This window comes from Melozone crissalis, unplaced genomic scaffold (genome assembly GCF_028551555.1).
Source record: "Melozone crissalis strain CALT ecotype California unplaced genomic scaffold, PUWL_Pcris_2 ptg000013l_1, whole genome shotgun sequence".
In the NCBI taxonomy this organism is placed as follows: domain Eukaryota; kingdom Metazoa; phylum Chordata; class Aves; order Passeriformes; family Passerellidae; genus Melozone; species Melozone crissalis.
The window spans coordinates 12958103-12970575 of NW_026535791.1; the positions used below are offsets into that span (position 1 = coordinate 12958103).

The following is a 12473-nucleotide window of genomic DNA, read 5'->3' on the forward strand; positions in this document are numbered from 1 at the left end:
ACTCTAGGTGGGAGCAAAAGATGTGAAAGATCTATTTTACTTCACTTGGTGGCAGCTGTGGAGCTTTACTAAAGCAAATAGTTTCATTTAAATTTCTCAACCTGAGGCTGAAGTGCCTGTGTGCTCAATGAGCAAATCCCATGTGGAAGATGCTGGCTCAAACAACACCTGATGAGGAGAAATGAGATGAGGCAATGTGAAGCTGTCAAGCTTGGCTGGGATAAAGTGAATTTTTTTTTCCTGGTAGCTGGTAGAGTGCTGTGTTTGGAATTTAGGATAAGAATGAAGTTGGTAACACTCTGATGTTTTAGTTGTTGCAGAGCAGTGCTTACACTGGGTCAGGGCCTTTTCTGCTCCTCAGCCCACCCCACCAGAGAGTGGTTTGGGGCTCAAGGAGCTGGGAGGGGGCACAGCTGGGACAGCTGACCCCAGTGGGCCAAAGGGATGTTCCCTGTCACATGGAATTATGATCAGCACACAGTGCTGGGGGAAGGCTGGCCAGGGCTGCTGCTCAGAACTGGCTGGGCATGGGCTGCTGAGCAATTGCACTGTGCATCACTGGTGTTTGTTGTTGTTATTGTTGTTTTATTGCTGCTATTTCTTCCTTCCTTTTCTATCCTATCAAGCTATCTTTATCTCAAGCTAAAAGTTTATTTCCTCTCCCCAGTTCCTTTCCCCATCCTGCTGAGGGGAGTGAGCAAATGGCTGTGTGGTGTTCAGCTGCCTGCTGGGTTAGGCAGTGCCACAGGGCTGTGAGTGTTTGTTTGGGTTCCCAGCAGAGGAGCTGGGACAGCCCATCAGGAAGCACTGGGTGGGCAGGCAGCCCAGCAGCACCCCTCTGGTGGGAGCAGCCACCTGAAGGCTTGGCACCTTCATCTGGAGCCTCTTGCCCCACGAGTGCCATGGAGCCCACTGGGGAGGACAGGGGGAGCAACAGCGAAATTGCTGCTGCCTCTGCAGGGCTGTGCCTGCCTCCAAACCTGCTAAGGGATCTCGCTGGTGCTGGTTGGTAATTGATCTCTTGGCCCTATTTTGTGCTCATGGTCTGTAAATGGTGATATGCCATGTATAAATTGAATTTATCTTGTGTAAGGCCTGCAGGGTATAGTATGGATACTCCAGCCTCCATGATTACCTAGAATTATGATATCATTTTTCAATAGATAATGATCATTGTAAGTACATTTAGAAACATTTGTTTTGAAATGCATGCCTTTTAAAAGAACACCTTTTTTTTTTTTTCCTGTTTCATTTTTTTAAAACAAAACCCATTATCTGCCGGCAAAAAGGCATCGGAGGAAGTGTCAAAATCTCTGCAAGCAATGAAAGAAATTCTGTGTGGGACCACAGACAAAGAGCCACCCACAGAAATCGTGGCCCAGCTGGCACAAGAGCTCTACAACAGTGGCCTTCTAGTGACACTCATTGCCAACCTGCAGCTGATAGATTTTGAGGTAGGTCAACATTCATAAACTTTTTTCAACTCCTTGGTCTTGGTGCTCTCAGTGACTAGAGACATATTTTTCTGAAGTCTAAATAACTTCATTGCATTCAAAACTGTTTTCCACAGGCTGAAGAAAGTTGCTGCTCTAGATTGGTTGGTGTCCTGAAGACACCGGCAGTAAATCTAATTTAAATTTAAAAATTAAAACAAAAAATATAAAGAAATATTTCCATGTGTATCCAAACAAGATAGGTCATGGTGCTGGGAATACTGTCTAGGACCAACCTTGTAAACTGCAGGGATGATCTTTGGGATAGTGCTACTAGAGCTACCTGCTGTCTCTGAAGAGTGTCCAAATTAGAGAGGGTTCAGGGACATGGAATAAAAATAATTGGAAGCATGGAGAATTTCATGTGACAAAGACTGAAAGAATTAAAAGGGTTTAGCTGAGAGGAAAGGAATTGAAAAACATGTTAAAAACAGACAGCAGGTCACAAGGTAATTTGGCTGTCCCCCACTTAGCTGTTTCAATTTAAAAAATAAAAGAATATAACTGCTGGTATGGGTTCCATGATTTCTGTGGCCCCTGGGGATTCCTCACGAGTGTCCAACCACCAGCGGGAAATCCCCCGAGCCCAGGAGCCAAACCTCCACTACTGAGCCTGGAACAGGAGCAGCACCCAATGCACAGGCAGCTGCTGGAGAGAAAAATCAGCTTCTCAAAGAGATCTGATGCTCTCAGAGACACTTTTTGTGGGAGTCATGTGTAGAAGTTATTTTCTTTCCATTTTGTAAATGAATGAAATGGAGGAAAATGGGTGATTTCATTTTTTCCACTCCACCCCCTACTGCCAGTAAATCCAGGATCAAGGACTGATTTATTTATTTTGTAATAATTTTTGAAAATGGAATGTATCAGTTTTTGAAAAGTTTTAGTGGAATTCTCTCACTCTGCCTCAGGTCTTAAGTTCAGGAGGGTTTTTTTTAATGCTTTGACTTCTCTGTGCCTCCTCTGGTTACTGTTAAATGCCTAATTACAAAAATACTCAAAAACTCAACAACCCAGCCCTTAAAAAACCCTCTAAGAGAAATGGAGAAGAGGGGAGGAGAAGATACTGAAAGCACAGAAGGGAGACTTCTGCATTTTTTTAGTTACATTTTTTAGTTACAAAGTCTGTATTGCTTTTGCCAGAGAAAAATTCTGTATCAACATATTGAACACACAGTCCTAAAAAGCAAGCACTGGATGAAATACTTAATCTGTTGTTGAATTGCTGTTATTCCAAACAATTCTCATAATTCTTACTGCAAAATATATTTTTTATTAATTGCAAAAGCTTTCCAATCATTTAGCCAAGCTGTTATACATGTTCTTTGGACAAAACACTAGAAACCAAACATCACTGAACAAGAGGGCAGTGAGAGCATGTGCTGCTTTGTCTTCATGTCTTCCCACTGACTTTTCCAGTTTATCAACTTTTCTGTTTCCATTTTGTTATATTGGTGGCTACAGCTGGTATTTCAGTTGCTTCATTGAACAAGCAATTTCATCTCACTGTAACGTGCAAGTTAATTTTTTGATCCGTACGTAATGGTAAAAAGCAAATCATAAACTACTGAAAATCTGATTTCTGCAGGCAATAATGTTACTCTGTTTTGTCCTGACTCCCTGTGTCCTCCTCACCAACCCTGCTGCCCACTTTGATCCCAGTTTTTCACAGCTGAACTTCCCTTTGAAGATGTGTTTTCAAAGACAGTGTAGGGGAGACTTCCATCACACATCCATCACACATACATAGAAGACACAGGTTTATTGCTTCTGCCACTCAACAAACAAGATATAATTTCAGTGATGATATTGTTTTGAAGAATAAAGTCAGGTTTGGGCAGGAGCCCAGAATCAAGATCTGGGCTTTTCAGAAATGTAAAATATGAAATTTATTTTTGAACTTTAAAGAACTGAGGCAAATGTGCAAACAGCAGAAGTCAACTAAAAATGTACATGTTACTGTGTGTAAGCCTAAAGGTTCACAAACTGTAAAGCCCCTAAAATAGACAGTAAATAACTACAAGCCCAGGACTGGACATTTTATAATCTTTCCCCTACTTTGCCTTGAAACATGTGCTAAATTATAGTATAGGTATTATACGATTTTTTATTTATATAATGCATCCTTGTCAGGTTTCTTTTGTTCTTGGCTAGCCACTTTTTCTTCATGCTGCCTTATCTTGTGCTTCAGTGGCCACATGTATTTCATTATAAGGCAAAATTCAGTTGCAGATCCAAGTAAGGAGTGTTTCAAAAGTACTCCTACAATTTTAATGTTTGTCAGGTGGTGAGGGAAATCTGTCATGGTTCTCTTCTATTTGCCTCCATTCCCTCCTGGAGAACCCATGGAGATCAACTCTGGCTTTCCCTGTCACTGACCTCTAGAAAATTAGCTATAATTGGATACTCATATCTATATATCTATATATCTATCTATATATCTATATATCTATATATCTATATATCTGTATCTATCTCCTCTCTGCTCATGGATGTTGTGCTGCAATGCACACAGTATTGAGTAACCAATATAAAATTTGGCATAGCATAGAGGATCACTTAATTTCTGGCCATCTTTACCTCACCCTTTCAACAGCTCTTCTCTGTCTGAATTGTTTTCATCTTGGAATAACTGCTGAAGCCCATGGGGATCACAGGATTCCAGGCATATGATATGGGTGTTGTAAAGATAGGGGAGAATGGGATGACTTTATACAGAATTAGCCTATTTGAAATTATGTCCAAGGGTCAAAGAAAGTGTTGCAGATAAAGGCAGATGGACTGGCCTGCACTGATTTGATTCTCCTGTTTAATTCCCAGAGTCTCCAAGTCTCCAAGCCAGCTGGGCTGGAACAAGTAGGAAGGCAGAATATTTTGTGTTCCTCAGCACTGATTTATTTGTAGAGGTGAAACCAGGGAATTTTCCTCCGTGTGAAACTATCTGCTCCTTGGCTTCAAACATTCAATAATTTCTCTGCCAAGGAATGTTTGTCCTCCCAAGAGAGATCAATCAGCATGTACAGATTATAGGTGACCTTTTGCTTTAGCTTGCCCTGTGCATAGTGACCTGCTGTTGACTCAGTGCCTTGGTTACTGCTCCTGAGTGCAGCATCTCCCACCTCCCTTAACTTCACATCAATCTGGCTGCTGTGCCAGGGGAGAAAGTGGTGGGGGAGGATGTGGAATTCAAATGCAAGATGGATTGGTGAGCCCTCTGACTGAACAGAACATGATTTGGAAAGACCTTCTGGAAAGCTGTGTGCACAGGGAAGCATTTGGAAACAAGCTGTGACTGTGTAGATGGATGCATACAGCACAACATCAGGACAAAGAGAAGGACTTTAGCTTTGATTGAAGCAGAGACACACACGTGAGGCAGCCATTTTATTGGTAGCAGTTATTCCATTTTCCATGGTAAATAATGGGCACAGGTTAAATTTAACCCTGATTTTCAGAAATGTGATCACACTTGGAGTTGTTTGCACTGGACTGATAAAAAGCTTTGGCTTTTTAAGGGTAGGCAGTGTGGCAGTGGTTTGGTGCCAGCTCTGTTACTCACATTTGGAGGCTATGGAGTAACAGCACACACAGCAGCAGCAGGCTTGGCTCGGGGTAGGGGCTTGCTTTTAATGTGCTTTAGTGCTCCTATTTGAAATAGCCAGGATGGCAGTGTAGGAGGAATGTACATCGTCATTTAGGGAAAACAAGGTGCAAATGGGAGTGGGGAAGTTGGGAGCCGTCAGAGCTGCCCGAAGGAGAAAGCCTTCCTGTGGCATTGGAGAACAGCAAATGTAAGGCAGACTCAGGAGGAAAAAAAAGGCTGAGCTGTTCTGATTTCAGTTTCATTTGCACTTTAAATTGATATAGTAAATGGTTGTTTGCTCATGTTTTTCTAAGCAAAGATATATTTTGCTTCTGTAACAGGGCAAAAAGGATGTTTCCCAGATATTCAACAACATCTTGAGAAGACAAATTGGCACACGCAGCCCTACTGTGGAATACATTAGTGCCCATCCACATATCCTATTCATGCTTCTTAAAGGGTAGGTGCTTTAATTTGAGTTTCATTAAAGAGCATTGCCTGGAACATGCTGGCATTGCAGTTCATCTACTCTCTCACTTTTAGTTAAAAAAAAAAGAAAGGGGTTTCAGATTTTGTTCCAGCTTTCTTACTCTTTTTTTTTTTTTTTTCCTGTTGGCTTTCTTTCTATGGAACTCTATACTTTTTAATGATCAGATTATTTCATTTGGCTGTTATTTCTTCACCAAAACCTTAAGGTTGAAATAATTATGTGCTGGTTGTTTTTGACTGCACCCCATGTGATGTGTACTCCATTTCTCACTGTGGACTCTTGTGTAGCATTGCTGGTGACTGCTCAGGTTCATTTAGACCTTTTTGCATTGCAGGAGTGACCAGCTGTGGTGTCTGTAAATAACTGAGTGGTAGAAAAGAGAGAAGCAAAAATGCATTAAAAAAGTAGTTGGGCCTGTGGGACAGACTTCTCCAACACTTGTGGCCACAAGTGAACTTCAACTTTAAATTCTTTCTGTAATTAACTCCACAACTTTCAGCATTAATTTTTTTTTTGGTCTTTTAAATCTCAGGACAACGATGATAATTCTCTCCATCATTATTACAAACTGTTTTTAATTTCCTATGTATATACAATAATTTTCTTCCCTTTTCTCTGTCTTTGCTTTTTCAGTTTTTCACTCATTTTGATCTTGCACATTGAGCATGTATCACTACCATATGTCTGGGCTTTATTTAAAGATAAAAATATTTTTGGATTATGTGCCAGATTTTCTTTGGCATCTGCAGCAACCAGGAATATTAAGAAGATAGTAAAGTTTTTATGCATATATGCTTCTGACAGACATTTTACAGCAAGTGACCTGAGCTGGTGGATGAATTTAAATAGCATCATTTAGATGCTTTTTTTTTTGAGAATCTTGCTGCATGCAGTAGTGTCTGTGGTCCTTGAGCTCCTTGTTCATGATGTCTTGACTGGCCCTCTGCAGCACTGCACTGGCTCAGAATTGCCATTTCTGTAATTTCTGTTAAAAAGTGCAGTTGAATCCATCAGTAGGAGCCCATAGTCAGTCTTGCCCAGCATGAGCAGCTGCTGCAGAAGAGTGTAATGATGTCAGACGTGATGATGCCTTCCCTACCTGTGTCCTGCTGCTGAGACTGTCTAAAAATGGGGCCCAAAATCTGTGCCTGCAGCCAGAGCAGGGCCCTGAACACACAGATTGCTGCATGCCCACAGCGTCAGCTGCAGGACTGGGAAACAAGCACCTCATGTTAGGCACCACCACGTGAAAATGTGACTTAAGGACATGTTTTCTTATTTATTTAATGCTGAATGAATTATATTATTTATACTATATAGATATATATTTATATAATGCTGTAGGAAATACAGGAAATCAAACTCTGCTAAAGGAAAGTGGGTTTGGCTGAGTTGTGCCGTTTTGTGTTTGTTACATGACATCATGATATTACCTGGAGAGAAAAAAAATCACCTCTACCATGACTATAAAAGAAATGGCCCAAGATTATTGTGACTGTTGTACTTCCAATGGATGCAAAATTTCCTCTGCCCTGTGTCAGTCCCCAAAAGCAAGAGGTTCCTTTTTTGTGGCTTAATGTGAGCTCTGTTAGGTGGGAAGGATCTTCAATCAGAGCTCCCACCCAGTGTTTCCTGTCTCAAACTCCAGTGGAACTGCCAACTTGAGATAACAGTTCCTACCTTTTAGGCTTCATTTCACTTGTTGCCTGCTTCCTTCCAGCTTCTCAGCTTCAGAAAACACACAGCACATAGTTCACTTTTTTTCTTCTTTCTTTCTTTCCTGTAGGTTATTTGACTTTGCTGCTGCACTTGCTTTAAGGATTGCTTTGCACTTGCTTTAATAGCCTCTTATTTTCTGTGTGCAGGCTTTGTGTGTAGGATTTCAGATGAGTGCAGTATTTGGTGTGCATAGAGAACCAGTTGTATTTGGGCCAATTTTTTGCTCTGGTGTCAGCCTATTGCATTAGCCCAGAAATAACTTTGTCCTTTGTAAGTTAAAATACTTTCCCTCTAGGACAGTGACTGTTGAGGACTTAGTTTATGGCACTTGCATTGTTTCTCTCAAGTGACAAATTCAGAAGCTTCTTTATGAATATATATCTATATCTCATGCCACATGCTATCTCTACCCTAGACACTGCCCCAGCCTGTGTTGTGATGACCTCTTCATATCACAACCCAGTAAAAGCTTTGGTGGTGTATTGGCTGATGTTGGAGAATTCCCCTTGGGTCTATCCAAGGATAAACTCGGCCTATACAAGTAATGTAAAGTCAGATCAGAATGCATCTGTTTAAGACCTTGTGTCTCCCAGGCTTGATGCCTTCCAAATCTCCTGCCTGTGCTCCTCACCTTGTACCATCTTCTGCACTAACCATGGAAGAATGATTCCCCTTGCACAGAAATGCTTTTCTGCTCTCAGTCTTGCCCCTTTCAAACTTCACAATAAGTGTTTTGAAATACTTCAAGTCCATTGTTTCATTTTCTAGTTCTCTCCAGTATTCACTGTGTGGGGGTTTCTTTAGGTTGTAAGTTCATCCAAACAGAGAAGAACTCAGTTGGGTTTTTTTTTCTGCTGTGGAAATACATCAGCATAGAGCACTAATTGCTCATTAGAAATGATTTGAATCACATTTCTATCATTCCTGCCTGGTGGCTTTGCATGTAAGTGTGGGTGCAAAGGACATGCTAGCTATGACTGGGCAGCCTGTAAACTTCTTCCAGGCTTATTCCAGGCACCAAACCCAACTTCCCTCGCTTGTGTGAACAGCCAAAGGTCCATAACCCACTTCCAGATAATGGAGCATTTGACTAAGAATGATTCTGTTGATACTTAATGTTTGTAAAAGTTATTGTGCTGGAAACAATGTAATTTGCTTTTATTCCAACCAAAATATTCATTAGCCAACTATTAAATATTTTCCTGGCTGCACTCCTAGGAGCAGCTCTGCCTCATTTTCCTTAAAAATTAGTATTCCTGTTAATGGAGTTGATGCCTCAACGGGAAACATCAGTGAATTTTTGCTGTCTGAAGAGTTAGAAATTCAAATTTGCAAATGCCTCCTCAAACCAAAACAAATAGGGGCTTGAGTGCCTGCATTTCCTTGAGGGTGGGAAGCTTCATTTGCCTGTTTGGAACAGCAATCCATTTCCATTAAGCCAACTATTGTTGACAGCAGGTTGAAGTATGCAGCTCTGGTATGCTTGCAGAACACAACTGTTCTTTTAAACTGCGTGCTAGGGGTAAATTTGAGGGCCCACTCACTTACAGCACAGATGGCATTTTGTGTTTTTCTTCCTTTTTTTAAAAAAAATGTATTTCTTTTGGCCTAGTGATAGGAATTCATTGTGCAAAGGAAAAATGATGCTGATAAGCTCTGGGTGATAATACACAGCTCTGATATAATATAACCAGTTTATTGAAACAGAGAGTGCTTTCTATCCCCTTGGACTTCACCACTTTCACATGATTTCTGGGAGACTGCTGGAAAAAATTCATTTTAAATCTTTCTTGACTGTTGGATTTCATCCTTTTTGTTTTTTAATATGTTTCTAACAGTTTTGTTTCAGATTAATCTCAGCTTTAAAGAAATCAAGACTTTATAGAAATTGAAGATGATCTGAATTTCCTCCCCCCTCCCTCTCTTCCTTCCTTTCCAAGGGCAAGACGTGTGCTGGCTCCTGGCTATTGCAGGGCCTCCTGTGCCATGGCAGGATTGTGGCTTGGGGAATGGCTGCTTGTGTCCTATCACAGCCAGAGCCCCTGCAGAAGAGGCATTGAGCCCAACTCCTCCTAAACTGAAGAAAAAAAAAAATTTCAGAGCTACAGAAAGCTTAATCCTGTGTAGACTGCCTGGAGAGACTCTTCCTACTTTCCTCATTAATACTGCAGAGTGATGTCCTCTAGAGGAGGAGTGGGAGGTGGTGGATGGTCATGAGGTGTTGCAGTTTTCTTGAATAAACTGAGGAGCTCAGAACTGAATCTGAAAAGGGAGGTTATTATATTGTACAGGCTGTGCTTTCTCACAAGGCCAAAAGGGTGAAGGATTTCTGTTGAAATGTTGCACACTCCCCATGGTCTTTCCACAGAGAGGGGGAGTAGTGCAAATTTACACCAAAATGTGTTTTGGCTTGGGAAGAGAGAGGTTTGCAATGAAGAATTCTGGCAGCCTTGTCTGTGTCTGCTCCTGAGCTTTGGGATGAGGTCCTGCAGCTGGGCACAGCACTGTGTCTGGGAGCTGCCCTCGGTGGGTTGTGTCCCTCCTGGCTGCTGTTTCTGTGCCACAAAGTTCCCTGTTGCTAGAAAGGTGCCCGTTTATCTTCTCTCTACTATGCTTTGATGTTTTCTGTTTCTCTTCATTCTCCAGGTATGAATCCCCAAATATTGCCTTACGTTGTGGAATCATGCTGAGAGAGTGCATCCGCCATGAGCCCTTGGCCAAAATCATACTGTTCTCAGAACAGTTCAGAGACTTTTTTAAATATGTGGAAATGTCAACATTTGATATTGCTTCTGATGCCTTTGCTACATTCAAGGTAAATTATTCAGTACATGCATCATAGTTTGTGTCAAAAGCAGCCCTCCATCAGAAGTCATCACTAAGCACTGTGTGCCTTTGAACTGGGTGGCTTGTTTATTGTTCAGTAAAGGATATAATTAATTAACCCTTGGTCTGATTGTAGCAGGATTCACAACAGTGATCAACTCTGCAAAGAATCTTTAGAGAAATGTAAATCTGTATTTAATAAACACTCTTCACCTTGATAACTCACAGTCTTTTATGCTACCATTTAAAACTCAAATAAATCATGTATTACCTACAGCTGTTGTAAAATGCATAACCTTCTTCTCTCCCTACCCTCCCCCACCACAAACCCACTGCCCATCATGACCACACAAGTGAATAGAAGGCAACATTTAAAACTAACATTTGAAATAATTGTAATTTTTGCTGTCCCTTCTGAGCTCAGCAGTCAAGTAGAGATGAATGCCAAGCCTGCTGATTATTTTACAGTGTATTCATAGTCTTATTTTTGTGACCCATGGTTCAGGGTAAGGACTGTAGTGCTGAAAGCCAAGTAAGTGGAAGTACTGCATAGGCTCTGTAGAGTGCAGAGCAGAGTGTACTGTGTAGAGTTTGTGTTGCATTAAAAATTAGTTGGGTGAAGATGCCAAATTTCTTGGAGTTTGTATGTGACCATCATCCTTCCCACCAGGTGCTAGAACAGTCTCTGAGCAAAAAAAAACCAAAATAAATTCCATGCCTGTGAACTCCACATACAGGGAAGATTAATTTATTTCTGAAAAACAGTTTAAGAAAGCTGAGGGAAAATCTTTTTAGTCAAAGATTCTTCTAAATATAGATCCAACTCCTTTTTTTCTTCTATCACTGAGCTCCCTGCTGTCATAGAAACACATTGTTTATTCTTTCCTTTCAAAGCTAATTAGAAACATGATTTGATAGACCTCAGGAGTAATTGTAAGGAATGTTAGAGCTCAGCTCAGTGATTCTACATACACTGAAGCCTGGCTTTTTACTGGTGTTTACTAACCTACTGAATGGGACAAAGATTTGCATAGTGGAGATAACATTGCATTCTTCAGTAATGACTTGAGCAGGATTAGCAATTCAAATCACCCCTTAATCAATTGCAGCATCTTTCCATTATTTTAAGTTTCACTGTTGTGGTGTCCATTAGGTAAAGGTTATGAAATTCAAAGTAGCACAGAAACACAGACAAGGTATAAAAATGCAACATAACTGAGGTATTTAATTCTTCTGTTTCTGGCATGAAACATTTTACCCTATGCTCAGAAGAATATTTGTTTCTGGTCAGAAAAAGTGCTCCTGGACTCAGTTCCCAGCTTGACAGAAGAGAATTGCATCTTCTCCCCAGGTCCTGCTGAAGCAGGACAGCAAAGTGTGTTGGTGGTGATGAGCAGTGTTCACCCCAGCCAGGAGGCAGGATGGGGATAAGGGTCAGTTAAGTTGTGGCAGGGACTGTAGACTGCTACAATCCTCCCAAAAAGAAGAGAGATTGATGTTGTTCACAGATCTACAGCTGTAGCATGTACTCCTGTCCCCTGTGAACTGAGTGTATTTTTAGCAGGATTTAAAAATAGGATTCTACATCCTCGCGTGCACTGGAAAGAGAAGAGTGTGAGGGCAGTTCATCCTCAGACAAAGGACAGAGTTCACCTTTAAAAATGCTTAGGGTAAATGTATAAACAGCATTTTTAGGGTTTTTTTTAAATTATCTCTGAGCACCTGATACATGGTCAGTTCTGGAAAGAAACCAGCTGCTCATTTCATCTCCTGTTTGTCTGTTACTCGGAATAGCTGGAACAGCAAGAGATGATGTGGAAGCAACTGAAATATGGAGCTACCTCATTTCTAATGCTGGGAAAAGAAGTGCTATGATTGTTTGCTTGCTGCATTACTGAACTCACATTTTCATTTCTGGTGTCCCCATGTTGGGTTTGCAGCTGCCACCGCGGTGTCTGGTTCAGAGCTGAAGGCCTTGGATAGTCTATGCACCAGAGGGGGGCTCAATTAAATGTGCATTAAAGTCTGAGGATATTTATAGTAGGGAAGCACTGGAATTATGATCTGAAGATGTACTTCTTAATTAAAGTTATCCAGGTGCACTGCAGAGAGGAAGCAGAGTTGTTAAAAATGCAGAGGAAAAGGGCTTGTATTTCAAGGTACAAGCTGTCTGTGGAGGGTGCAAGCAGCAGTTGGAATGTGCTGGCTGAATGCTGCTGCTCCATGCTTCCTCATTTCCTGTGGAAAACTCATTTTGGATTATGTTTCATTTGTGCCCCCTATTGAAGGACTTGTACTTGCCTCCAAGTGCCCTGCATTAAAGCTCCTGAATCATGTGTTTCACTTCAGCCTTTAAAAGTGC

The 12473-nt window shown here is 41.2% G+C and overlaps 1 protein-coding gene across 2 annotated transcripts in view; it reads left to right on the top strand.

The window, feature by feature from the left end:
* Positions 1-12473, top strand: part of CAB39L (calcium binding protein 39 like) — a 43381-nt gene that overhangs the window by 18483 nt on the left and 12425 nt on the right. For both annotated transcript variants that reach the window (XM_054271969.1, XM_054271970.1), the window contains 3 exons: positions 1290-1454; positions 5418-5536; positions 9932-10100. In XM_054271969.1, coding sequence (XP_054127944.1) covers positions 1290-1454; positions 5418-5536; positions 9932-10100 — 453 coding nt within the window. The remainder of the gene's footprint in view (positions 1-1289; positions 1455-5417; positions 5537-9931; positions 10101-12473) is intronic.